At 47.5% G+C, this 27,969-nt stretch overlaps 1 protein-coding gene across 1 annotated transcript; it reads left to right on the forward strand.

Annotated features, from left to right (window-relative positions):
* PSAT1 (phosphoserine aminotransferase 1) lies at positions 1–27,645 on the forward strand. The gene is made up of 9 exons (XM_028090364.2): positions 1–121; positions 3,269–3,329; positions 4,356–4,425; positions 7,059–7,264; positions 8,077–8,249; positions 10,047–10,216; positions 17,310–17,438; positions 24,733–24,870; positions 26,457–27,645. Exons 1-9 carry the CDS (start codon positions 62–64, stop codon positions 26,560–26,562), a joined length of 1,113 nt encoding a protein of 370 aa, XP_027946165.1. The 5' UTR covers positions 1–61; the 3' UTR covers positions 26,563–27,645.
* The last annotated feature ends 324 nt before the right edge of the window (positions 27,646–27,969 follow it).

Here is a 27,969-nt window from a genome sequence, read left to right on the forward strand (position 1 = left end):
GCAGCCGACTCGCGCCGCGCACGACTCTCTCCGTTGTCCCCGTCGCCTGCGCTGCTGCACCATGAGCGCCCCGAGGCAGGTGGTCAACTTCGGGCCCGGGCCTGCCAAGTTGCCGCGCTCGGTAAGTCCCTACGAGCGCGCGCCGGGAGTGCGGACCTAGTGGGAGCCCGCGCGCGGGTGGCTGTGCATCTCTGTGCCGGGCGCTGGGATCCCCTTTCCCTGCCCGGGAGCCCTCCGAACGCTCCGCACCAGCGTGCACGCCCAGTTCGGGATCCTTCGCTAGTGGGCTTCTGGAAGAATGCACTTGGGGGAAGGAAGCTCGCCAACACGCTTGTGCAGCTGCCCCTGGCGCCGACTGCCCGTGAGAGGCTTGCACGACTTGGCTCGCCGGCGCAGCGCACCTGCAGACTCTGTGCCTGGGCTGGGCCCGGGGCGCGGCGAAAAGCTCTCATCTCTGGGTTCGCCTTGCCGGGCATTGCTGCGAGCCAGGCAGTGTTGAGTGGATCCGTGAATGGACACTGAATGAATGGTGAATGGGGTTCTCATTAAACTGGAGGGGATTGCAAACTGGAGTCCCGCGCCTGAACCCTCCTAAGGAGTGTTTGTTTTAGCCAGCACTTGGGAACATTGCTTTTCAGAAATGTAAATTTGAAGGCCTTCAGTCCTGGCTTTCGTTCTTTGTTTCCCAAGAGAACCTTCCCTTCCCCCGCTTTTTTCAGCTCGGTTTCACGCGTAGATTTTTTTTTTTTTTTTTTTTTTAATTTTAACTGGCTTGACTCCTAAAGGCATGCGAGTATTCAAATTCTGGTAGGCAGTGGGCTGCCAGCCCAGTTCGCTTCACTTTGTTTAGGAGGAAATGGAATGATTGAATTCTCCCTGGGGCCACAACCAGACTTTTCAAGTGCAAGTGGAACTCACTCCCTGCCTTCCTAGGCCCCAAGCCAGGTTTCAGCTCCTCCCCCCAACGTCCATGCTCCTTCCCACATCATCTCAACCCCCGCTCCGCAGCTGTGAAGAAGGCAGTTTGCGATGAGCCTTGATTGACAAGCTGCTATCACTGCTGTTATATTTTTATTTTTCTAACCACAATGACTCTGATACTATGTTGTAGCAACATGGGGCCTAGCCAAGTGCTTTACAATTATCTATTGTTGAACAGAGTAGAAATCTCCCTGGGATAAAGCCTCCTCTGTGTTGTAAGAACAAGAGAATCTTATAATTTTAGAAGGGAAAGGACTTCGTGCTTCCCTAGGGGCAGGGCTCATAGTAGCCGAAAGAACAAGGCTTGGTTTTCCCCACTTAATTGCAGTCTGTTTTAGGCAAGATTCCTTCCCTGCTTAGAGCTGTGCAAATGTTTCTTGTACCCTCCTCACCTCTGTCCCGTCTCCGTGGTTTGGAGCCTTCTAAGTATTTGTTCCCTGTGCAATTTCTTTTTCTTTCTTTCTTTCTTTTTTTCCCCTTTTTTAAATACTCTCTCCCCTGTGGGGCTGGAACTCAGGACCCGGAGATCAAGAATCTCAGCTGAGCCAGCCACGTGCCCCTCCCAGTGCAATTTCTTATGCATTTATTATAATGGCAGTTATCATTAGTAATACAATTATTTGTTATTTTCTTGGGAGGATTTCTGTCTTCAGACGCCCTCTCTGAGGGGGATGGGGGTGGGAGGAAGTGGCAGATGTTGCTTTTTATGAACTTCGATTTGATTTTATTGTAAGGATTAGAGAAGCTTTTTAAACTTTATTGTTGACTGTGACCACAATGAAAAATATATTTTACAAAATGACAAAGTATATGCATATAATTATAATTAAAGCCTTGTGAAGTATTTAGCCTAAACAACTATGACATACATACTTTTGTACTCTATTCTGTTCTGTTTCATTTAAAAAATGTGTTGTGACCCACAAGAGTGATTGCATTCTGCAGTTTGAAAAAAACTCCACTGGAGTAGAGGGGCATGCTTTTTGAGTAGAAGTCTTTAAATCTCTTTGTAATGATTTGGATCATAAACGCATTTCAGGGGATACTGTCTGTAAGAGAAATCCCATCTTAAACAGGAGTTCAAAGATGATTTTATTATGTTTGTGTTCACTAAAGAAAGGATTCATTGTGGTTTTTTTTTAAATGTATAGCGTCTTTTTTTTTAAGATTTTTTTTTATTTATTTATTTGAGAGACAGAATGAGAGAGAAAGCACATGAGATGGGGGGAGGGTCAGAGGGAGAAGCAGACTCCCTGCTGAGCAGGGAGCCCGATGCGGGACTCGATCCAGGGACTCCAGGATCATGACCTGAGCCGAAGGCAGTCGCTTAACCAACTGAGCCACCCAGGCGCCCCATTAAGTGTGTTTTTAATCAGCCAGTGCTAATAATCATCCCATAGTTTGCAAAACCAGTGACCAATACTTTTTTTTTTAAATGCTAGCTTTTATTTATTTATTTTTTTAAGTAATCTCTACTCGGCTTGAACTCACTACCCCAAGATCAAGAGTCACACACTCCACGGACTGAGCCATCCAGGTGCCCCAACAAGACAAATTCTTAACCCCCACCCCTTGCCAGGGAAATCTTTTGTCTAATTCTTTATTGTTAAAGTGTGTTTTTTTTCCCTCTGCCTGCAGCTCCCCCTGCTTGTACCCTTGCTCATTCTCTCTCTTGCCCATGCTCTCTCTCTCTAACAAATAAAATCTTTAAAAAAAAAAAGATTTTATTTATCCATTCATGAGAGACAGAGAAAGAGAGAGAGAGAGAGAAGCAGAGGGAGAAGCAGGCTCCCCGCTGAGCAGGGAGCCCGATGCAGGACTTGATCCCAGGACCCTGGGACCATGACCTGAGCCGAAGGCAGACGCTTAGCCGACTGAGCCACCCAGGCGCCCCCGGAGTATTTTAAAGCCAATCCCAGATACCATGTCATTTCACAAAAACACTTTAGCATTCCTCTCTGATAGGGCTTTCTATCTTCCTTCTTAAAAAAAACAAATAAAGGTTTGGTGGGTTTTTTATTGTAATTTTTATATCTAAGTAAATTCATGCCTTTGGGAAAACTGTATTTTCACATCAATCGCATTATATAATTTCACACTTAAATTGTGTGTGTAAGTTGCGTCAGTAGGGCTCTGTAGTCTGGGTGGGAGGAAGGGGATTGGCCACGGTACAGAAGCTTCCAGACCTCACAGGCTCTGTGGGTGGCCCCCCTCGCTGGTCTGATGTCCAGAGGGAGAGCTCTGTGCCGAATATTCAGATCATTTTATTGTCTTTTATTTCTTCTAGGTATTGTTAGAGATACAGAAAGAACTATTAGACTACAAAGGAATTGGGATTAGTGTTCTTGGTAAGATTTACTTTTTGACTCTGAATATCCAGGTTCCAAAGGGAACTGATGAAAATGCATCAAGCCCCAGATTTTGCGCCTCGGTCTCCCTTTAGGCCTTTGTAGATATATTTTGAAATTTTAGTAACTTTGGTGGCACGTTTGATAGAAGCAGTTTTTTTTTCTAAAGATTTTATTTATTTATTTGAGAGAGAGAGCATGAGGGTGGGGCAACAGCAGAGGGAGAGAGAGAGAGGGAGAGAGACGCAGGCTTTCCGCTGAGCAGGGCGCCTGCCACGGGGCTCGATTGGCATCTGAGATCTGAAGATGCCAAACAGGTGCATCACAGGGCTCCAGACCTCTGCAGTCTTGCCTCCCATTCGTTTCAAAGCTTTTACGGAACTTAAAAATGAACTGAGTAAAAGTTTAAAAGCCTATAAGCCTTTGCTCAAGATCTTGCACCTTAATAATTTCATTAAGTTTCTCCTTTATCGTTGAGGAGGGGTCCCTTTGAATTTTTAAAATTTACTTTTTAAATTTTAATTTCCTTTTTCTTTGTTTGGTAATTCCCAAGGCTGAGGCCGCATAGTATGAAGGGATCGTAAGGTTAACTGTGTGCTCACTGCTCTTCAATTTGGTTCCTGTGGGTTTGGGGACTAAACTTGGGTTTCTGCGCAGTGAGAGCCGCAGAGTGGAATTTTGTGCTGTTGTTTCTACGGGGCAGTCTGCACCATGGGTTCATGTTCATGAGAAGGATGTGAAAAATCACAGGGATGGAAGGATGAATTAGTAAATGGCTCATTCAATGAGTATGCCACTTGAAAAATCATTCTGCTGTGACCATAAGGCTAAAATGTGTGCAATTTGAAAATCGGTTTGGATTTTTCCCCTAAACGAAGTCAGCCTTGGCCCACAATTTGAGTGCAGAATAACCAAAATTTCCCTTTATTATTTTATTTGCAAATTGTGTAGCTACTTCTAAAGTTACTTCTGTGTGTTTGGTTTTAAATGGGAACTTTTTTTTCTTATTTATCCTTCCTTCCACAGAAATGAGCCACAGGTCATCAGATTTTGCCAAGATTATTAACAACACAGAGAATCTTGTGCGGGAATTGTTGTAAGTTAAAAATTTTAAAGACCGAAGTCGTTACTCTTGTTTGATAAACCACATGTGTGGGTGTCTGTTACGGTATTTACTCTGCTGTGTGTTAAGAATATTTCATAATTAAAGATAATCTTTTAGGGCACCCGGGTGGCTCGGTTGAGTGACTGCCTTCGGCTCTGGTCGTGATCCCGGGGTCCTGGGATCGAGCCCGGCATTGGGCTCCCTGCTCATCGGGGAGCCTGCTTCTCCCTCTCCCTCTGCCTGTCACTCCCCCTGTTTGTTCTCTCTGTCTCTCTCTCTGTAAAATAAATAAATAAAATCTTTTAAAAAAATAAAAATAGTCTTTTAAAGATTTCTCCCAAATTCACTCCATTAGTACATAATGGTTTTTACTTGTTTCCCATCCTGCTTTTGTGTTTTTATTTTTATTTATTTATTTTTTTAGAGAGGGAGAGGGAGATCCTAAGCAGGCTCCATGCCCAGTGCGGAGCCCCAGTTGGGGCTCAGTCTCACAACCCTGAGGTCATGACCTGAGCGGAAGTCAAGAGTCAGACGCTTAACTGACTGAGCCACCCAGGTGCCCCTGTGTGTTTTTATTTTATGTGGTGTTTCCAAAGATTTGAAATCATTATATCTAGGAAAGATTTTTCAGGCTTAAAAGGGATTTAAATAACAAAGAAATGGTCATCTTGGTCAGTGCACTGGTTCTTAAAGCAATGCCTCCTACCACCTGTCAGAATCACCTAGCTGGGGGCAGGTATTAAAAAATTCAGGTGCAGGGCCCTACCAAGCTCAGCTGAGTCAGAATCTCTGCAGAAACTTCATCTTTAAGAGACTTTTTGGGTAATTTTAAGAGTTCTTCACTTCAGGAACTTCTCAAATGATCCTTCCTAGCTTATCTGCACTACTCTCCTTACCCAGAGGAAACTTTACTCTTTAATAGATTGCTATTTAAAGGGGAGATTTATATACTGTCTAAGTATGTTCACATAAACGTTACGAATATGGTAATCTTGAAAAAAAAAACCCATGTTTTCTGCTCATAAAACTAGTGCATATTCATGGTAGAAAGTTTAGGAAAAACTGAATGTCACAAATTAACCTGGAACTATCCATAACCCCACCAGTCAGAAGTAATCATTGTTAACATTTTAAGGGTCCAAGTTTGCATGATTTCACTAACATGATTGGAATTGTACCAACTATTACTTTCCTTTTAAACTGTCTTGATAAAATGCTTCAAAGGGGGCAGGCTGGTGCCATTTTTGTGAGGAGCACTAGAACCCATTGCATTGTGAGTGGCCGGAACCAGTCATCATTTGCTTGGCTGCGCACACGGGGTCTGCCTGTTGGGTCCCATGTGTTCACCGCACAAGCCCGTCCTTCATGGAACAGGTATTTGGAATCTCGGCCCAGAAGACGTGGCATTTGACCTGCATAGCTGCAGGCCTCTTGGGACTGGACTCCCAGTTCAATTTCTGGGCCTATCCTTTATTTTCCTAACCAAGTTCCTACCTTGTACTCCTGTACCTGGGCCTCTGTCTTGTGTCCTTCCATCCAGGTGTTGGCCTTCTTATCTATCTGGCATGTGAATAACATAAACCTGGAACCCTGCCTTGGGCTGCCAGTCCTCCCAGCTGCTGAGACCTCATGTTTAGAGCCTCTTAACGAGAGTTGCCTGCAAGCCCTGCATGATCGCAGGCAGATACGGTTCACACCACCCATTCCCCAGGACCCTCTCACGTTGCCCTGCCCTTTGGTACTTAGCAGGTCCGTGCTGGATCTCTGTCCCCAGCTGTCTGCCTTCTGTGTACCTGTTCCCAAGCTCTGAGCTTCCTCAAAGGCTGGGGTCCAGTTTCCATGGCCTAGTCCCTCTGGAGCTGGCCTTCTCCTACTGCCTGTAGCCATTTCAGCAAACATCTTAATTTTCTACACTGGAGTCAAAAAGTTTTCACTGTTAATCTCGATGTCTGTTGGTATGTGATTACGTGCTTAGGCCTAACACTTTATCTAAGATCCTTTACGAGTGTCCACTTGGTTCATAGCGTGGAGCAGCACATGTCTATTTTTAGGATTTCTGGTTGCAGGTGACGGAAGCCCAACTCTTGGCAGAAGAGAAAACGAATTACCTCGTGTAACTCTAAAGTGCAGGAGGGATTTAGGAGCTCAGGTGATGTCCAGGAAGGTCTTTTCCTCCATCTCCTGGCTTTGCTTTTTGATGTATTGGCTTCACCAGATGGCCACCGGTGGTTGTAGGATTAGCTGGTTTATTCTTTTCCTCAGTAGAAACCGTTCCTCTTTTCCAGAAGTTTGAGCAAAGGTCTCGGAACCAGACTCCACTGGCCAGTTTGGGTCATGTGCTCTTGCTGGAGTCAGGGTTGGCCACCCTTGAACCGTGCAGACTGAGTGGTAGCAAGATGATTTCCTACAGGAACAGCGGGGTGTTATTAGCTTCCCTCCAAACAGTACCCATAGGCTTCCGCACAGAGCCCAAGGAAGGGCTGTGGGGAAGGTGAAGCGGGGGTGGGACTTTACTGGTTTTCTTATAGTATATCCACCCAAGGTAAAGTGCTGGTAGATCATTGCTCATTCTCTTTCTTTGACCCTGTATGTCTCTGTTTACTGTCTCCCACGCTTCTGCCCAGAGCCGTTCCAGACAACTACAAGGTGATTTTTGTGCAAGGAGGTGGGTCGGGCCAGTTCAGTGCTGTCCCCTTAAACCTGATTGGCTGGAAAGCAGGAAGGTGTGCCGACTATGTGGTGACAGGATCTTGGTCAGCTAAGGCTGCAGAAGAAGCCAAGAAGTTTGGGACTGTGAATATCGTCCACCCCAAACTTGGGAGTTACACGAGTAAGTGCTGGGATCTGAGTTCCACAATGACAATGAAATGTGGACAAATGCTGCCGGGTGGGTGGTTCCTCTTCAGATATCAGGTTACCCCTGCCCAGGGCAACCTGCAGTTTTTAATTCCTTCTTGTTGATAGCTGATTTGATACCATTTAGAGTGGGTGGTCTTACTTGTTAAGATTAGTAACTGGCTGCTGCAGAAAGAATATTCATAGGTGTACTCAGCTGAAAAGCCTACGGGCCGGGTTGGCTTTGGGTATGGCTTGATCGAGGGCCCCCCAACAATGTCTGCAGGTCCTGGTGTCTCTCCAGGTCTCCTCTATGATGGCTCCACAGACAGGAAAGCTGTCCCTTCCCTTTTAGAAGATGCTCCTGACCTTATTATATTCTCCCAAGTTTCAACGCCTTTGCTCAAGCATTCCCAATCACAGCCTCACATCTCCTGTGTCCCATTCCCAAGCAGTCATGTGGCTGCAGGTGGAATTGACTACACCGGAACTACATGGGCTGAGCTGGGGAGGCTGGGGCCCCAAGAAGGAGCTCAGGGGACATAGGATGGATGGGTACTGGGTAATAGGAAAAATACCAAATATCCACCATACCATTAGTTGCCCCCAGTAACCGTCAAAAGGACGGGTTGGATCATCCTTTTAGGTTGTTGATGGGCATTATAATGTAAGATGGATAGGGTGGTGTCACTTGGGAGGACTTTGGAATCAGCCTCTCACGGCCAGGAGAGGGCTGTCATTCCTGGTCATTCCCATCTACACAAGGAAAGAGGAATGAAAGCGCAGACTCTCCACCTTCTGTGATAGAAATTCCAGATCCAAGCACCTGGAACCTCAGCCCGGACGCTTCCTATGTGTATTATTGCGCCAACGAGACCGTGCATGGAGTGGAGTTTGACTTCATCCCTGACGTCAAGGGAGCCGTGCTGGTTTGCGACATGTCCTCAAACTTCCTATCCAAGCCGGTGGATGTTTCCAAGGTAGAGTGTAAAAGGGCCTGGTGAGGGAACCCCAGTGTCTTGGATTTCGTAAGGGCATTTTAAGAAATACGAGAACAAGGAAAGGCCCAGAAGGTCTTGGGCCAGCAGAAACCCTGAAGCCAAGACAATTCACAATGCCCAGGCTGACAGTTGCTTGTTTATTGTGGGTTGTTGGAGCGTGTAAGTCTTGATGTGTTCCACCCTGTGTTAATGATTGCCTCACGGAGTCACACTGGAGTCCTTGGGGAATTCATCTGCCTTTGAGGGTGCCTCTTAGGAAATGTTTTGGCCAATACATTGGGAATAGCTTGCTGACTTCCGGTGAGGATGCAGATGACCCAAGCTCGGGGGATCTCTGAAGGAGCTCCACCCTACCTCGAGCCCACCTCAACTCCAAAAGCATCAACAGGACACGGAGACTTTCTAGGTGGGCTGCCAAGGCGGGCAGGGGAGCAGTGCACTCAGGTGCATGTAGCAAGGGGGCATAATATCTGTAAAGCATTTAGAAACAAATGCACTAAATGGTAGCCTGCTTTTTTTTAAAAAAAATTATGGTAAAATGTATATAACATAAAACTTAATCATTTTAGCCATTTTTGAGTGTACCCTTCAGGGGCATTAAGTACATTAACACTGTCAGGCAAACATCACCACCGTCCGCCTCCAGAACTTTTTATCTTCCCAGACTGGGACTCTGCCCGTGAAACAGTAAGTCCTCATCCCTCCCCTAGACCCTGGGAGCCTCCATTCTCTGGCATTGGACTACTCCAGCTATCTCATATAAGGGGACTAATGGCAATATTTGTCTTCTTGTGTCAAGTTCATTCCACTTAAGAGTAATGTGCTCAGGGATCATCCATGCGATGGCAGGTGTCAGACTTCATTCCTTTTTAAGGCTGAATAATATTCCATTGGGTGGTTCTACCACATTCTGTTTATAGCCTGCTTTTTATTACCAGTTGCCATGCATTGGCAATTCTCAACAGTGCCAACTGTGAAATACTCCCTAGCAGGCCAGACTGTCTTTCCTCCTCGCACTTGGGATGCAATTCGCTCTTTAGAAAGGTTTCATGGGAGGAGATGGGAGAGGGCTGTGCGTCTTATATGACAACATTTTCTGAAGTTCCTTTAATCTAGAGGAATTTTAGCTTAATTTCTGTTTGTTAAAATTTCTTCTCAGCTTGTCTGTTATTTCTCGGCATCTTCTGACTACTCTTTATATAAACATGAATGCATTAAAAACTTTCTTTTGGTTACCAAGAACAGTTAGCAGCCTCATTTTATTTTATTTTTATTTTTTTTAAGATTTTATTTATTTATTTGAGTGAGAGAGAGCGCATGCACAAGCAGGGGCAGAGGCAGAGGGAGAAGCAGGCTCCCCGCTGAGCAGGGAGCCCCATGCGGACTCAATGCCATGAGATCATGACCTGAGCTGAAGGCAGATGCTTAACCGACTGAGCCACCCAGGCACCCCAGCAGCCTCATTTTAAAAACTGGTTTGGGTGTAGAAAGGAGGTATATAGAGCGAAGATTTATACATGTAAGATCTTTATAGTGATGCTTGGACTAGCCTCTTGCTGGTGAGAAGGACCAGGCGCATACACAACCTGCAGGCCTTGTACCTCAGGAGGATTGATTTGCTGTCCCAGATGGAGGTGCCGTTAGAGAATGGGATGCACTTTGAGCAGCATTGAAATAGAATCAGCTCCTCATACTTTGGAAGGAGATGGTGAAATTGGACTACATGTATGAAAAATGACCACGTGTATCTACAACAGCGTGTCTTCTCTTTCTCAGTTTGGTGTGATTTTTGCTGGTGCGCAGAAGAACGTGGGCTCTGCTGGGGTCACGGTAGTGATCATCCGCGATGACCTGCTGGGGTTCGCACTCCAAGAGTGCCCCTCGATCCTGGAATACAAAGTACAGGCTGGAAACAGCTCCTTGTACAACACGCCTCCATGCTTCAGGTGAACTCCGGGCAGCAGGGCTTGGGGGACTGACGGAGGGGGGTCTCACCGTTTACCATCAAAGCAGAGGGAGGTAGCTTTTTAACGCAGAGCGTGTTTTCATGAACAGTGACCTCATCATAGCTCAGACATCCTATCAGGATTCTCTGCCCAGCTCGTCTCTCCCTGTTAACCTTCTGTGCACTGTTAGATCAGTTTCTCTTGCCCTTTCTTTTTGGGGGTGGTGTTTTTGTTTGATATCGTTAGCCTTAGTGGTTCACCATTAACCCAAAAGCTCTCTGCAAATGAAGTGGCAGGCTTGTATCTCAAACAACCTGTGAAGCTTTGGAAAAGGACTTTGAAAGGCCAGGCCTTACTGGCTGTGTGACCTTGGGCAAGTCACTTAACCTCTCTGTGCAGCAAATTCCTCCAGGAGTAATAATACCCTGCTGACTGGTTTGCCGTGAGGAGATATATAGATGAAGCACACTTCATGGTTGACACTTGGTGATTTATAAATGTTAGCTGCTGTATTATTATTGTTGTTTTTCTTGGTGTTAGTTCCCAGAGCCCTAGCAGGGGAGGGATGAGTCGGAGTTTATGGATTTCTCTTTCAGGGCAGGTATGGTGTAGAATGGTGATACTTTATGTGTATGACCCTTTTAATGCTCCCAAGCACCCTGGGAGGTAGATACTCTTCATTCCCATTTTGCAAGCAAAGAACCAGAGGCCGTACTTCTAGGACGTGGCATAGCTGGGATTTGAACCCGGGTAGCCTGGCTCCAGAGCTGGGGCATGTACACCTTGTACCTTCGTGCTCGTATTATCAGTATGCATTTATTTGTGCCTGAAGGATTCCGTCTTGGGAGAATAAGTCACCGTTAGAGTCTAGCTCTTCCACTCATGGATTTTTCTGTGGCGGGCGGAAGGGTGGGCTTGGGCTGGGGCAGGCAGCGGTTCCTTCGGGGCTTGGACTTTGTCAGAGCTCTCCCCCAAGGGGGCTGCCTATAGAAAAATCTCCCACCTGCTTTGCTATAGGAAAGAAAGGTGTTGTTTTTCAAAGTTAGAATTCTGATGGAATTCTAAATGGGGGCCATAGCAGCTCATTTGTGTCCTCCTCCTTTCCTCAGGGAATGGGGTGTTCTGGTGCTTATTCTCCTGGTCACCTATAAAGCCCACTCTGTTTCATCCTGGTGGGAAGGGTTTCCGAAACGCCTGTTAAGGGTGGGGGCCATGGCACTGGATCTCTCACCCACCTGTCCCATCTCTGGGGTTCCAGGCAGTAAAACAACCAGTGGTCACTGGCCAAGTTGGACACGAGACCTGGGTGTGCTGAGCAGTGAAGCCACAGGTGCAGGGACCCTGGGGAAGGGGCTCAGGTGCCAGGCTGCGCAGTGACAGGAGGTGTGTGTCACCATCCACCCCCCCCCCCCCCGGGGCCAGGGCCTAGCTCACAGTCAGGTGAGTCTTTCAGGGCGAGGCAGAGGCCACCATGGGCTCCAGGAGGAGGCACGGAGAACATTGTCCCTGAAATGTGGCTTGAAAGCTGGCAAGTTCAGATCAGAGCACCGCCCAGAGGAGCCAGGAGAGGGCACACCTTCTGGCACCTTCTGTGGTAACTAAGAGTTGCAAAAGGCAATGAATGTGTTAAAATGCCGTTTGTTAATATTAGGGTGAAAAGTCAGTGAGAAAGCAGGCCAGTCTGTCTAATGAATGTGACAAAATGACAAGAGATAATAATGTCTGGAGTCAGACCTAGACACACGGAGAGGAAGGGCTCCTTTCGGTGACTCTCGTGTGGGGGCACTGCCCCTCGCAGGCATCAGCCCCAGGCCTTGACCAGTCGGGTCAGCTGGTCACTTGGGGGAGGGCAGATATTGCCTCCCCAGAGCTTTCCTGCCTGCTGGGGTGCGGTGGGGCGCTGCTGAGCCAGAATCAAGGGCAAAAAGGGGGCACACCTTTTCCCCCAGGCAGATCAGAATAGTGTTAACTGAGACTATCCCAGGGCAGGAGTGTGAATATTGAGTCGAATGGTGTAAATATAGCAGATAAAAGAGACTGGGTTAAATGTATTCTGACCACGACAACCCCTGGAAATTGCTTTGCTTTCTTTTACCCTGAAAGAAAAGTACAAGTGTGTACAATGGAGCAATTATCCTAAATCTATGATTTGAAAAACTTCAGAGTTCATTCGTGGTACTTAAATAGTCAAGATTAGCAAATTACAGCTTGCCCAGTGAGAATAAGCTCCAAGTTAGAAAGGAGAAGATTTGTGCCAAATCCCCTCCCTAGTCCTTGAAGGTAAGCCGACAAGGCACCACCCAGAAGGCTTCTGAACTTTTGTATCACACAGAAGTCCTTGAAAAGGTCCCACATTTGAAAAGAAGCCTTTATGTATTTATTTATCTTTTAAAATCAGAGCTGAATGACCACAGGCTCTGGGCATTTTGTGTGAACTGGGCTGGGTAACTGGCCTTCACATAGTCCCCTGTAGCCCTGAGCAGTGAATTGGGGTGGAATAAAGGATCACGTGGTTATTCTGTTTTCACCTTTTAGTAGATCACACTGGACCCAACGAATGAACAGGCAAAAAGATGCCTAAGCTTCCCTTCTGTCCCCACAAAACAGTTTTTATTTACCTCAGCTAACGGAACCTGTGAGTATAAATTTGTTTTTGCTGTAGTATGAGGTGAAGTAACTAAGAAGAAACAAAATAACCCCATCCATCAAGGCCACCTTTCCCAGCAGAGTAGGATTGTGGGCCTGCCCAGGGCCTTAGACTCACTCACCATAAACCCCAGAGGCAGATGTACTTCTGCAGTTAGAATCTTCAGAACAAACAGCCAGGGAGAGTTTTTCCAAGGACTTTCTAGTGTGTTTTTCTTTCTTTCTTTCTTTCTTTTTTTTTTTAGGATTTATTTATTTATTTGAGAGAGGGTGTGCACGCTTGCGGAAGTGTGTGAGTGGGGGCGGGGCAGAGGCAGAGGGGAAGCATGGGGCTCAGTCTCACATCCCCAAGATCATGACCTGAGCCGAAACCAAGGGTTGGACGCTTCACCGACTGAGCCACTCGGGCGCCCCTCTGGGCTGCTTTTGTAAGCCTCAGCACACAGAGTACTTTGTATTCCTTTAAAAAATTAACATGTGGGGCGCCCGGGTGGCTCAGTCCGTTAAGCGACTGCCTTCGGCTCAGGTCATGATCCTGGAATCCCTGGATCGAGTCCCACATCGGGCTCCCTGCGCAGCGGGGAGTCTGCTTCTCCCTCTGACCCTCCCCCCCTCACGTGCTCTCGCTCTCTCTCTTTCATTCTCTCTCTCTCTCAAATAAATAAATAAAATCTTAAAAAAGTAAAATAAAAAATAAATTAACATGTGTTCTTTTTTTTTTTTTTTAAAGATTTTATTTATTTGACAGAGACACAGCGAGAGCAGGAGCACAAGCAGGGGGAGTGGGAGAGGGAGAAGCAGGCTTCCGGCTGAGAGGGAGTCTGATGTGGGGCTCGATCCCAGGACCCTGGGATCATGACCTGAGCCGAAGGCAGACGCTTAACGACTGAGCCACCCAGGCACCCCCAAAAATTAACATGTGTTCTTAGCAAAGGTTTCTGAAGTGAGCAGAAACTGCTGGGGTAACCACTATTAACTGCTGTGTTAACTGCTGTGTGTCCCGGGCATGTGCAAGTATACAGAGCCATAGATTATGCAAGTGGAACTTTACCATATAGACTGTTCTGTGAATTTCTTTTTTCTCCCTGGCAATATGCCACATACACTATACTCTGCCTTGTCAGCTCAAATGTCTGCCTTTTTTTTTTTTTCCCTTTGAATTGCTGTAAGGTATTCCACAGAATGGATCTGTGACTTATTTAGTTACTTATTAATAGGCCGGCTTTAGATGGTAAACTTGCTGTGTGATGCAGGTGGCCTTTTAGAAGTGAAGGCAGCAATCAGGCATGTTCCATTGGTTAGTGGGCAGAATTGAGACTAAGTTGCAGAGCTGCATAAGCATCCAGGTCCCCTGTATTTTTTTTTTTTTTTTTTTAGATTTTATTTATTTGACCGAGAGAGACAGCAAGAGAGGGAACACAAGCAGGGGGAGTGGGAGAGGGAGAAGCAGGCTTCCTGCGGAGCAGGGAACCCGATGCGGGGCTCGATCCCAGGACCCTGGGACCATGACCTGAGCCGAAGGCTGACGCTTAACGACTGAGCCACTGTATTTTGAAGAGTTTGGATTGTATGGGGGATAGAATGAGAAGCCACAGGGAGAACCTGCTTCCTTGCGAGGGCCCTGCCTCTTGCTGAGGCTTCACAGCTGAGGCTCCGGGTGTGGGCTCTGGGCAGCGCGTAGAGTGAGAGGGCTTTCTGCTGATTGGCTGCTCAGATTGCAGTAAGATCGGCAGGGCGCATGGGCTGTGAGTCTGAGCGTGACAGCCACAGAGTGGGCAGTGTGTTGGTGCTGAGGACTGGCTGGGATTGTGGACCTGCCCTGGGCCTTGCTGCGGCCTTGGATTTGAGTAGTGAGAAAGCACTACTTTCCACTACTTAGGGAACTCCAGGGTCACAGAGCTATGGGTAGAAGCAAAATGTGGCCTCTGAAGAGTACTGTCAGTGAATGGGCATCAAGTGGCTCTGCTTGGATCATGGGGCAGGGTTCGTGGGGGAGCGAGCAGTTTGGGGTTAGTTGGGAATTTGAGAGCATCTTACTGAACAGAGGGGTGGGCGGGCAGCGTCCTGTCTGGAACACACATCTACACGTGTGTGCTGTGAAGCTGTTGTAGCCCCTGCACTTGGCAGCTGTGTCTGTGAGGTTTGGTGCCCCACGAGCAGGGGAGGTAGTGGTGGAGGGTCCTGGAGCCCCTCCTAAACCAGATGCCTTGGTGACTGTGAAAAGAGCTTGGGCTTTGGAGTCAGACCAAAGTCAACTTTGGGGTTGTAATCTTGGCTTTATCAGCCACTTAATGGATGACATTAGCCAAATTCAGCTCCCCAAACCTCAGTTTCCTCATCTGTAAAATGGGCTGATGGTACCTCTGACCTCAGGATTATTGTGATCAATAAAAGGGAGAACAGTTAGCTGGATGCCTGGCCCCATAATAGATGGTAGGAAATACTCCTGCCTCTTTCTTCTTTCTCTTTGTGCCTCTGATTTCTCAGTCTTTTTTTATTTATTTGACAGAGAGAGAGAGAGAGACAGCAAGAGAGGGAACACAAGCAGGGGGAGCGGGGGAGGAAGAAGCAGGCTTCCCGCGGAGCAGGGAGCCCGATGCGGGGCTCGATCCCAGGACCCCGGGATCATGACCTGAGCCGAAGGCAGACGCTTAACGACTGAGCCACCCAGGCGCCCCTGATTTCTCAGTCTTGATCCAGAGAGCTACAGCTGAGGCTGTAAATTACTCAGGGCCTGTTCTATGCTCTATTCTTCCTTCCTTTTCTGCCACTAGCTACTGTTTCTCATTCCTCAAGCTGGAGAAGTTTCTGGAGAACCTATTACATGGCTTTGGGTGCCCATTGCCTACTGGACAGCCTGGCATTGACTTCAGCTAACTTCTGGGGTTGGAAACACCTGGGTCCCCTACCTACCAGGTTGTGACAGTGAATGAACCAGTCAGAGCCTTGGGCTTCCCCTGGCACCAGCTTCTGGCTGTTAGAGTTTTTCCAGATCCAGTGATCTGCTTCAACCTGTCACGGTGGAAAGAGACCCTTGGTGTTAATAAACAAGGTAGCTCTTGTCCAGGGGTTACCATGCTGGATATTCGCTGGGCATTGACTCCTGGCAACCCAGTTTGCACAGATTCCCATAGGGGGCCTTTGTCCCCCCCCCCCCCCCCACCCCCGGAGAGTGCCTAGCTGAGAGCTGATCTTCAGATTCCCAGCTCAAGAGGATGGAGTCTCTTCCCTTGGAGGCCTGTGCTTTTGCCCCCACAACCTTTCAGTGAGGGGCACACAGAACCCTGGGCATCTTTTTAAGAGATGGGCTTTCAGAAGACCTCTGGGAAACCACCCACTGCTCTGCAACACTGCGTGTTTGGGTTAGTTTTGAGCACTTGGTAACGAAGATGCCACTAACTCCACTTGTGTGACCTCCCTGCCACGTGCTGGACCCTGCACTAAGCACTTCACCCAACCTGTCACCTAGTGTGTCTCCTATAGTCCTCTCGAGCCCCAGGCTCTTACAGGTGGCAGAGGTGACATTCTGGCTCAGAAAGGAACCCTCCCAAGCTCCATGAGCAACCGAGGGGCTGCGGCTTCTGGAACCAGGGACCCAGATGCCCCCCCATCTCCTCTCTGTTTCTGATCCTTGCTTCCTTCTGCTGGAATACTGGCTTCATTTTCTCAGATGAGCCTCCCTCGGATGTTCTTACTCATGCCTCACACTGTCACGAACACACAGGTCTGCCTCTTTGTCCTCCCTCCCAAGTCAGAGAGTCCCAGGGAGGACTCTGGCCCAGTTAGGGCCCCGGCCCAGCTGTGAGACCAGGGGACAAGGGACCCAGCTGGATCTGCCTGTTGGGTGGGAGTGGGGTTAGGGGGATCAGGGCAGCTAAAATGCCCCGTGTCCGCCATAGGGTGGTAGGCCTCCCTCTTTCCAGGTGGGAAAGCCGAGGTTTGGATTCCCAAGGTGACTAATCCTGGGTGCTCTTAGTTAGTGATAGCAGCCGTGAGACCAGAGTCAGGACGGACTTGGTCCCCGTGCTCCTAGCGCCAGGCCACACTGCCTCCCGCCAGGTAGTAGAGGGCCCCATGTGAGGGCTCGGGGGGTAGAACACTGTGCTTCAGGTCTTCCGCAACCACAGAGTCCACGTCGTGGGCACAGAGAAATAGAAAGTAAGGGCGTGAATGGTACGAACTATGGGAAGGACAGGCAGAGGGCTCTGGGAGTGTAGGAAGTAAAGGGGTTAACCGGGTGGGGATGGGGAGCCAGGGTCCAGAGGACCCTTGCTGCAATGAAAGAGGTAGGCATGTTCCAGGTGTTGTGGAGAGTTTGCATTAGGGCTGGGGCTGGACAGGTGGGGACCGGTGTGAGCTCCAGAGAGGAGTCTAATTAAACCTTTTTTCTGAATGCCGTTGCCCTTTTGCAAAGCAGAACTAGATGGATTTTTAATCTTTATTTCAGCATCTATGTCATGGGCTTGGTCCTGGAGTGGATTAAGAACAATGGCGGTGCAGCAACCATGGAGAAGCTCAGCACCATCAAATCGCAGATGATTTATGACGTTATTGATAATTCTCAAGGATTCTACGTGTAAGTTGATGGGCTTTTGCCTCACAGTTTGCCGCTTGTGAATTTAAAAAAAATGTGTGTATGTCATGTGCCTTTGAGAAGTGGATGTATTCCCCTTTCTTGAGCTTTTGGAAGCGCAGTGAACTGAATAGTCCTGAGCCCCAGGATTACAGGGCAGGTGGGCTCTTCCTTTGTGCTTCCCCACCCAGGGAATCCCAGGGAGTGGTGATGTTTCTCACACCAAAGGTCTGTCCTGGGAAATCTCAGTTCCTCCCTGTCTGCTTCTTCTATATGTCTCCTGGGAAAAAACACGTGTACTTGCTAGAAGCTCTCAGCTTTACCCAGGGACTCCACTGGAGACCCTTGGTATAAGCACCCACTCCTGGGCCCCTCAGCCAGGTCGCTTACCTTTTTTTTTTTTTTTAAGTTTTATTCATTAGAGAGAGAGAGAGAGAGAAAATCTCAAGCAGACTCCACTTTGAGCGCAGAGCCCGACCTGGGGCTCGATCCCACAACCCCAGGATCACAACCCAAGCCAAAATCAGGAGTTGGACGCTCTGAGCCACCCAGGCGCCCCTAGGTCACTTACCTTTTTAGGAAAGTTCATTGCTTCCCTTATTACAGGACAAATGTTACCATCCCAGGCCTGCCGTCCATGAAGGGAATTCGCTATAGTATGAGGAGTCTTCTAGTTAAACCTTTTTGTAATCAAATGATTCATGAATGTGTGTTGACCACGGGATGAACACCTGGGAGGGGTACAGACCACGTATGGGTCTTGCCTTAGTCTCCTAGGACAGCTGGAACAAAAATGCAGTAACTTGGTGGCTTAAAACATCAGAAATCTGTTCGCACTCCTCTGGAGGCCTGAAGTGCAAGACGTCAGCTAGGCTTTGCTCCCTCAGAGACTCTAGGGAGGAATCCATTCTTTGTCTCTTCCAGTTTCTGCTGGCCCCAGATATTTCTTGGCTTGTGGTGTTGTCACCCTAATCTCTGGTCTCACCTTTGTTGTGTGTCTTCACTTCTGGTCATTGGATTTAGGGCCTATCCAGATCATTCAGGATGATTTATCTCAACTAGGGACCTGTAACTTAATGACATCTGCAAAGACCCTTTTTCCAAATAGGTCACATCCACAAGTTCTGGGGGTTAGGACATGGATATACCTTTTGGGGGGCTGCTGTCCAGTTCCCTACCATAGACCTCTCATCAAAATGCCTGCTGAGAAGCACCTAGTACAGTGCCTGGCACACGAGACGCTTAATAGATGATGTTTTCATTTGCGTTTCCCTGCCTTCAAAGTGGCAGGTGTATGAGGCTTTATGCTGTGTGTGTGTGTGTGTGTGTGTGTGTGTGTGTGTGTGTGTATACACATATGTGTATGTTTGTGTTTGTACACATTTGTACACACACATACTCCTTTACCAAGCCTGGGACCTCCTACTTAGTGACCATTACTCTTTGGGTTCAATGATATTAACTGATTGATAGTAATGGGAAAATGTATATTCTTTTTTGAGAATTCATGTGCCACGTGGGGTGGACAAAACAATGCTTTGAGCCTAACTTTTAATACATCCCCATGACCACCCAAGGGTGGGGGATGGGGGCGTACTTCGGAGCGGATAGGATAAAGCAGTCTGTTACTGCTACCTCTGCCCTTAAAATGCTTGTTGCCTGTACCTCTGAGTTCTTGGCGTGCAGTGACCCTGCAGCCACAGGCCCTGTGGGGAGTTGGGTTTGGCTGGACGCCTTAGCCTTTAGGCTCCTCTCCCACGTGCAGTCTGGGGGAACGGCGGGTGCACACTATGCTTTCTGTGGGCTCTGGTTCTGTTTGACAGAGCCAAGTGCAGACTGGGGGCTTGGTAGATGGTCCAAGGAGTTCACAGCCAAGGTCTAAATAGTAGTTATAAGCTTGGAGCAGTAAGATGATACGGCTTTGCCTGTAGGGGATGTAGGGGTTTTTGGTTGTTGTTGTTTTTTTTTTGAATGAGCTTGAGGCTTGGGCATGAGTAGAGTTAGAGGAGGGCAAAAGTACTTTTAGGAATTTTTAGGAAGGCAGGGAATGGCCCCTGCAAAGGTACTGAGGAAAGAAAGTGTTTTGTGTTTGGGGAGCAAAGAGTAGGTTGCCTGGAGGGGATGATTGTGCTGGATTAGAAGGAAGGTGTGGAAAGGTCTGAAGACATGTTTAGTCCACCTGTTCAGTCCTCTGTTCACCTGTCCACCCATCTACCCACTCACCCACCCTTCTATCCATCATCCACCCATCATACCCACCCATCTATCCGTATCCACCCATGCACCCATTCATCCATCCATCCACCCGTCTACCCATGCACTCATCCATCCATCCATCATCCACTCACACACCCATCCATCCATCCATCCGTCCATCCATCCAACCATCCATCCGTCCGTCCATACGTCCATCCATCCATCCATCCGTCCGTCCATCCATCCAACCACCCATCCATCCATCCATCCATCCATCCATCCATCCATCCATCCATCCATCCAGTAGATGTTCCTGAGCACCTACTCTGGGCTAACTGTGTTCTAGGCCCTGGGTTACCCAGAAGAATGGGGTATCTTTTCTGACTCCCAAAGAGTACGCAGAACCTGAGTGTGAGTAAAAGCACTTGGCTATTGTGGAGGGGAGACCAAATTTTCTATTAGCTTTTGGCTCCATTTATTTATCAGGAGATGGGTAGGCACGAAACGGAAGGACAGAAAGAATGATAATGCGTCTGGAAAACTCCAGGAATTAGAAACAAAACAAAGCATAGGAGGAACTCTGGGAATCCCTGGAATTCTTTTTCCCCCAAGCTTCTTAAACTCCAAGCACCCAACCTGGCATTTCCCAGAAGGCAGCCTGCTGCAGCCAACATGGCAGGTGTGTTGTCTCCTGGGGAATCAGGTCACCTCCCACCCAAAACTTCTCTTTTACTTATGGACAGCCTTGACCCAGAATTTTCATCTTCTAGAGTTAACCTCTTTCTGGGAACTTCCATCCTCCCTGGGCTGCCCGCCCAGAAAATGTCACCCCGGTGCCTGACATTCCTGTGGGACGCTGTTACTGGAGTCAGTTCGCGGTTGGGTGCTTGCTAGCTCTTTCTGGGGTCACTTGGATTTTCAGGAAATTCTCCACTTTTCTTTCGATCTATAGAAATATGGCGCCAAAAGGGAGGTGAACTTTTTTTTTTAAAGATCTTATTTATTAGAGAGAGAGAGAGAGTGTGTGCACAAGCAAAGGGAGAGGGAGAAGCAGACTCCCCGCTGAGCAGGGAGCCCGATGAGGGACTCCATCCCAGGACCCTGGGATCATGACCTGTGCTGAAGGCAGACGCTTAACCAACTGAGCCACTCAGGCGCCCTGGGAGGTGAACAATTTTAAAGAGGAATACCAAGTAACCTAGAATTAGAATACTGAACACAGTACTGGACACAGTACTGAACACAGCCCTGGGGGCTGCACCAGTAGCCTGGCAGGGATGTCGAGACTAGATGAGACAGCCGTCGAAGTGCCCGCATTCATCCCATGGCCTAACCACCCATGTGTCGCTGGTCGACCCTGACTTGAGCCCACGTGGACAGTGCAGCATTCTGGGCAGAGAACCCCTCTCTTTGCCATTTATTAGTGTGTGACCTTGAGCCAATAACCTAACTGCTCCAGACTCCATTTCCTTATCTGTACAGTGGGCATAGTGATGGTACATACTTCTTATGACTGCCTTGAGGACTTAAGTGAAAATTCATGTGAATAAAGAATATAAAACAGGGCTTAAGAACATGGGCTCTGGCATAGGTTAATTTGCGTAAAGCATGAGAAGCAGTACTTGGCATCTAAGGAGCATTCCTTAAGAGCTAGTTCCTGGGCACCTAGGTGGCTCAGATGGTTAAGCATCTGCCTTCGGCGAGTCCCGCATCAAGCTCCCTGCTCCTTGGGAGCCTGCTTCTCCCTCTGCTTCTCTCTCTCTCTCTCCCTCTCTCTGTCTCTCATGACTAAATAAATAAAATCTTAAAAAAAAAAAGTTCCTAATATTATTTTGGGTTACTATGGAAAGCACTCAAAATGCTGAATTTTGATCTTCTAAAGGTGTTCACATGATAGTGTCCATATCTAGGCCCGAGGTCACCTTTCTTGCTAGCTTCATGTGGGGACCAGACCCTAGGAAAGAGGGGAGCGTGTGATGGGTCTAGCGATAACCCTGACATAAAGGGAATCAGGTGGAGCCCTAGCGCTTTACAGATACTAACACTTTATTGTCAGCACAGCCCTGTGAAGCAGACATTAAGCCTATTTTCCAGAGGCACAGACGGGTTAAGGTGGCAGCTGGGAAATGGGAGCAAGATATGCACATGAGGAGCATCATGGGGGGCTGGTTCCAGGGTCTTTTTTTTTTAAGATTTTATTTAATTTATTTATTTGTCAGAGATAGAGCGAGAGAGACAGTACAAGCAGGGGGAGCGGCAGGCAGAGGGAGAAGCAGACTCCCCGTGGAGCAGAGAGCCCCATGCGGGGCTCGATCCCAGAACCCTGGGATCATGACCTGAGCCAAAGGCAGCTGCTTAACCGACTGAGCCACCTAGGCGCCCCCTGACCAGGGAACTTCTTTATAAGAGCTTTCTAGCAGGTCTCTCCACCTTCTGGTGTTCCCACACTCCATTCTCTCCTCTGTGTACTGTTGTTCTTTTTCTAAAATTCACATTTCATATTGTGGAAACCTGATTGCTCCTCATGGCTCAAGGACCCAGTCTAGTTCCCATCGGTGTATCTGCAGGGCCCCCCACCGTCCGGACCGTACTCGTGCCAGGAAACCCAACACTCCAGTTCCCGGAGTTCTTGCTGAGGGGCCCCCAGGCCTTTATAGACGCAGTTCTGCCAGAATGGCCTTCCTTCTGGCTCACCCGTCCAAACCTTGCCATGTCCCTCAGACACGTTCCCACTTTCTCTCGGGCAGAATTCCTTGCTCGGCTCTGTGCTTCTTGCTGTTACAGACTTCTCACGTGGCATGTTAATTCCCTACACAGCTGTCTCCCTAGATGGGGAGCGGTTAATCCCCTTGAATCTTTGTTTCCCTCCCTGAGCCCTTTCCCGGAGACCTTCTTGGGTGCTATGTAAACATTTGTTGGCTTTCGTGATACCATCCACTTTCATGATAGGATGGGTCCATTTGGGGTGGGGCTGAACTGTAAATAAGTTGTTTAATTCTTCCTCCTTTTCATTTTTTTTCTTAAATTAGACGTGCTCTTTGCCGTGCCACCTCTATAATTGGACCCTCCTGTGGGAGCAGGATATCAGGAGGGTAGCCAGTGAATTTTTAATTTAAATGTCAGCCATGAAACCTACCACCTCGTGAAAGGGGGAGGTGTGCAGAATTCAGGCTCAAAGCCCATTACCAGATATTTGGTTTCCCTGCTTGGCGTCTCTGTTGCCTGTAGGTGCGCACTTGACTCTTATTAACTTTAGCAGGAATTATGTATGTGCCCTTCGGGGAGAGCATGACTTTTCATGGGGGCTTCCTCACGCTGCTTTTATTTGCTGTTTAATTTTAATGGATCACACCCTGTACAAGTGTAAGAATAAAAGAGGGTGAACTTGAAGATGGAGAAGGGGTTATTGCATATTTTACTCCTTTTATTCCGGAATAGATGTCTGCTCTTCCATTTGTCTCCTTTGATTGTCCATGGAACATAATTTTGGCTGCTTATTTTTCAAATCGGAAACTGAAGTCAAAATACTAACCTTTCCTAGGTAAAAACTCACACGTCATTTGTTTTTGAGAGTTTGGATAAGCCTTGTGCAAAGTGTTGGGACCAAAAAGATGCATTTGTTGAATGTAGTGGATACTTAGGTTGTTTTAATATGTTCCAGACACTGTTTTATTTAAAAAATTTTTAAAGATTTTATTTATTCATTTGACAGAGAAAGAGAGAGAGAGAGAGCACAAGCAGAGGGAGAGGGAGAAGCAGGCCTCCCGCTGAGCAGGGAGCCCGACGAGGACTCTGGGATCATGATCTGAGCCGAAGGCAGACACTTAACTGACTGAGCCATCCAGGCGCCCCTCAGACACTGTTTTAAACTGTATCAGTTAATCTGTTTTTGCATCACCGAACACACAGACAGTTGTTAGAGCAACAACCATTTTTTTTTGCTCATGACTTTGGGTCAGCAGGCTGGGCTGGGTTTAGCTGGGTGGTTCTTCGGTGGCTCTCACCTGGGATGTTTATTCAATCAGAGTCAATGGTAATTCACCTGCAGCCAGTGGTCTGCAAGTGACCTCACTCACATGTCCGGGAGTTGGTGCTGGCTGTTGCTGGGCTTTTTTCCAGCAGGCTAGCTCAGGCTTGCCTACATGGTGGCCATGTTTTAAGAGGGCAGGTAGAGAGGCTGTATTCCTCTTGAGGCTCAGGCTTGGGAGTTGCATAGCGACCCTGATGCTGCAGTCTCTTGGTCAAAGCAAGTCACAAGGCCAGCCAGATTCAAAAGGTGTGGAGAAGGGCGCCTGGGTGTTTCAGTCGGTCAAGAGGCTGCCTTTGGCTCAGGTCATGATCTCAGGGTCCTGAGATCAGCAGGGAGTCTGCTTCTCTCTCTCCCTTTGCCCCTCCCCCCGCTTGTGCTCTCTCTCAAATAAACAAATAAATAAATCTAAAAAAACAAAGGTGTGGAGAACTAGACCCCACTTCTTGCCTGCAGGGCTATAGAGAATTTGTGGCCATTTAAAAGCCACAAAACTCCCCTATAAATACTGGCTCACTTAATCGTCACATCAACCTTAGAAGGTAGATTCCATTACTCTTCCTACTATTCAGTAGATGAGGAAAGTGAGACACAACAGAGAGGTTTAGTAAGTTGCTCAAGGTCACACAGCTTGGGACAGTGCAATGTGACAGGGGCTTTGAAAGCTGTTCATGGCTGAGTCCTTCAGGCACTGTTAGGACCAGCATATTTTTTTCTCTAGCCTTGTAGAGAGAGGGTCACTCACATCACTATGTGGTTGCCACTTATTGGAAACTGCATATATGCTGTGCCACTGAGCTATGACAGCTAGTCTGAAATGAAGGTATTAGTTCCATTATGCAGTGAGAAAACTGAGGCTCATGGAAATGAAGTACAAGTCATACAAGGGAATGCAAACTCACTGTTCCATATGCAAGAGCGGTCTCCTTAAGTAAAAATTACCAATGTCCTGCGGCAGATTTTTTTTAAATCTTCTCTTTGTATTGACAAAATATTTAAAGCGATTTTTCTGTTGATTTGTTAATGGTTGTCGCACATTTCAGAGAAGTAACTGGAATAATCAATGTTTTTCAGATGTCCAGTGGAGCCCAAGAATAGAAGCAAGATGAATATTCCATTCCGCATTGGCAATGCCAAAGGAGACGATGCTTTAGAAAAAAGGTTTCTTGATAAAGCTCTTGAACTCAATATGATCTCCTTGAAAGGGCATAGGTGAGTATCTGGACATCCAGTCCAGAAGCTTATCAGAGAACTGGTTTAGTTTTTCTCTTCTTTTGTTCTTTCTTTTTATTTATTTACGTATGTTATGTATGTGGTAGAGAAAGATACAGCGAGAGAGGGAACACAAGCAGGGGGAGTGGGAGAGGGGGAAGCAGGCTTCCCGCGGAGCAGGGAGCCCGATGTGGGGCTCCATCCCAGGACCCTGGGACCATGACCTGAGCCGAAGGCAGACGCTTAATGACTGAGCCACCCAGGCGTTCCTTCTCTTCTTCCTTCCTTCCTTCCTTCCTTCCTTCCTTCCGAGAGATAGAGCACCCACACAAATGGGATGGGGGTGGGGTGAAGGGACAGAGAGAATCTTAAGCAGGCTCCATGCCTCGCAGGAGCCCGAGGAGGGGCTCTGTCTCACGACCCTGAGATCATGACCTAAGCCAAAGTCAAGGGTCAGATGCTTAACCTACTGAGCCACCCAGGAGCCCCATTGTTTTTCAAAAGTGGAATGAAACCTATCTGCCCATCTAGGAGTCTGCCCAGCTTGAACTAGCAGTTCTTGTAACTGTTGGAAACACCAGTTTTCACAGGGTAACCCTCCTTTTTTTTTTTTTTTTTGAGATTTTATTTATTTGACAGAGAAAGAGAGCGAGAGAGCACAAGCAGGGGGAGCAGCAGAGGGGGAGGGGGAAGTTAGGTTTCCTGCTGAGCAGGGAGCCTGATGCGGGGCTTGATCCTGGGACTCCAGGATCATGACCTGAGCCGAAGGCAGTCGCTTAACTGGCTGAGCCACCCAGGCCCCCCCCCCTGCCTTTTTAAGATTTTATTATTTATTTATTTGAAAGAGAGAATGTAAGCATAAGAACAGTGGTGGAGGAAGGGGCGGAGGGAGAGGGAGAGAGAGACTCTTAAGCAGGCTCCACGCCCAGCGCAGACCCCAACATGGGGCTTGATCTCATGACCCTGAGATCTTATCTTGAGCCGAAATCAAGAGTGGGATGCTCTAAGTAATCTCCACACCCAACATGGGGCTTGAATTTACAACCCTGAGATCAAGAGTTACGTGCTCTACCGGCTGAGCCAGGCAGGCACCCCTCTCCTCTTGCTTACAGAGCCCCTAGCATGATTCCCTGGCTGGGTGCACAGTGGGGCCACGTCTGCAGGCTTTTGTCAAAATTCCCTTTGAAAATCTCTGAAATGGCTTTTATGGCCCTGAGGTTGTCATCCCATGACTGGACAGATCACTGTCACTCCAGCTGAACATCAGATACTTAATGCTGCACGCTCTGAAAAGTATGTGTCCTCGCCACAGGGGAGGCGAGACCCCGGCCCGGCAGTGGTTGCCTACTCCCCGCTTCCCTTCGGATACCTGACTGAGTTAATCCAGGTTGTGTGAGCATGATGGGCCGTCACTACATTAGGGAGAATTTCCTAATGATTAGACGTTTGAACCTGCTGGCCACCTGGGTTGGACATGATGGCCTCAGGTGCAGTGTCTTTCTCAGGAGCAGGTGACTGGAAAGAGGGTCGTCTTGTGCTGAATGAGATGCTTTTGTTCTTACTGGCTGCATCTTTGGTCACTCTAGGTCTGTGGGAGGCATCCGGGCCTCTCTGTATAATGCCGTCACGATTGAGGATGTTCAGAAGCTGGCGGCCTTCATGAAGAACTTTCTGGAGATGCATCAGTTATGAACACATCTTAACCAGTGTATACTCTGCCCTTGAACAGTGTATAACATTTAAAGTAACTTGGGAATGACGACAGAAATTTAGTGAACACGGTATTTTTCTCAAGGGAACGTGCTTATTATAGATGTCATGTTTTCAAAGAACAACAACAAAACATCCACAGCTCTGCAGAGCTGGTGGGACTTAAAGGCCCCCACCTTAATTCTGACTTGAACTGGAAGTTTTTTTTTTTTTTTAAATCTTCCTTTAGCTTTTCTAGCGAATTCTGGCTAACTTTGTCTTTGCTGCTACTTTTTCTGAGTATTCAAACTTGCCTGTGGACTTAATTATGCAGATTGAAGTTGCTTATTTCTGGAGACACACAAACACAGCATGGAGGCTGGGTAGGGACCTCTGGGTGCTGAATCTTGATCCTTTCCACAATGACAGCATTGGGGTCTCCTGGGTTCTACACCTGTTAATTAAGGTCCACACTGCCTGTGTGGTGAGTGTTTCGGGGTTCCAGGCTGAAGGGCAAGCTGGGGGATCTTTCTTTATCCTGTTCTTCTCATACAGAGATAAAATTGACATACGCTATGTTCATATAGCAAAGTCTGTTTTTAATAACAAATAGTTTATATCTCTATGCAATCTGTTTCTAATAATATGGTTCTTGGTGATGCATGTAGAGACTTAAGAGAATTTGTTAGAATCCTTGACCTCACATACGACGAGTTAACATTTTCGGTGGTGTCTCTCCCCTCCCCGTTCCCTCTTCAAAAAACTGCTTCACCAGATTTCGATGTTCCCTGATTCCCTTTTATGTTCCTTTTAGTGGGTAGAAGGTTGGTTGGTTGCCCTTTGTTCTTTATTTTTCAGTTAGGCTGTTAAATTAAAATTCTCTGTTAAACTCCCTTCTTGTTGGTTCACTTGACAGTTCTCTTTATAGTGTTTGACCAGTGGTGCTGTGAGTTCCGGAAGATCTTTGCTGAAGAGTCTTTTCCCTCTTGTTTATCCATTGTCAGTATTTTCTCTTGACTGTGTGGAGGACGTGGAAGTCCTAAAACATCTAAACCTTTGTCAATAAATTTCTTCACCTGCTTTGTAGTAACGTATGTATGTATGTACTGAGCCAACCAGGCGCCCCTACTTTACCTGCTTTTTAGACGGATTGTTCTGTTAACAACTTTATGATGGAAACACTTGAGTCTGAAAGTAGCATCTGATAAGGGGCATTTAGTTCCACCAAAGGTGTAAGTCTTGAGTCCTGTGCATCCGTTTTTTTTTTTTTTTTAAGTGATTCCATATACTGTGGTGGCTTTCATTGGCTTTTGGAATGGACATTATCAAGAAACCACTTTACAGCATAGCTCACGCTGTAAAGGTCTATGAACTCTGTCCCACGTAGGCCGGAAACATGCCAATAGGACA

Source organism: Eumetopias jubatus, unplaced genomic scaffold (assembly GCF_037043125.1).
Source record: "Eumetopias jubatus isolate StellerSeaLion01/CBP00866 unplaced genomic scaffold, mEumJub1_p1.0 scaffold_15, whole genome shotgun sequence".
In the NCBI taxonomy this organism is placed as follows: Eukaryota; Metazoa; Chordata; class Mammalia; order Carnivora; family Otariidae; genus Eumetopias; species Eumetopias jubatus.

Coding starts and splice junctions, on each gene's coding strand:
- PSAT1 (XM_028090364.2), top strand. CDS start 62: ATGAGCGCCCCGAGGCAGGTGGTCAACTTCGGGCCCGGGCCTGCCAAG. Junction 4,426..7,058: donor AATCTTGTGCGGGAATTGTT/GTAAGTTAAAAA, acceptor GCTTCTGCCCAG/AGCCGTTCCAGACAACTACA. Junction 17,439..24,732: donor AATTCTCAAGGATTCTACGT/GTAAGTTGATGG, acceptor AATGTTTTTCAG/ATGTCCAGTGGAGCCCAAGA.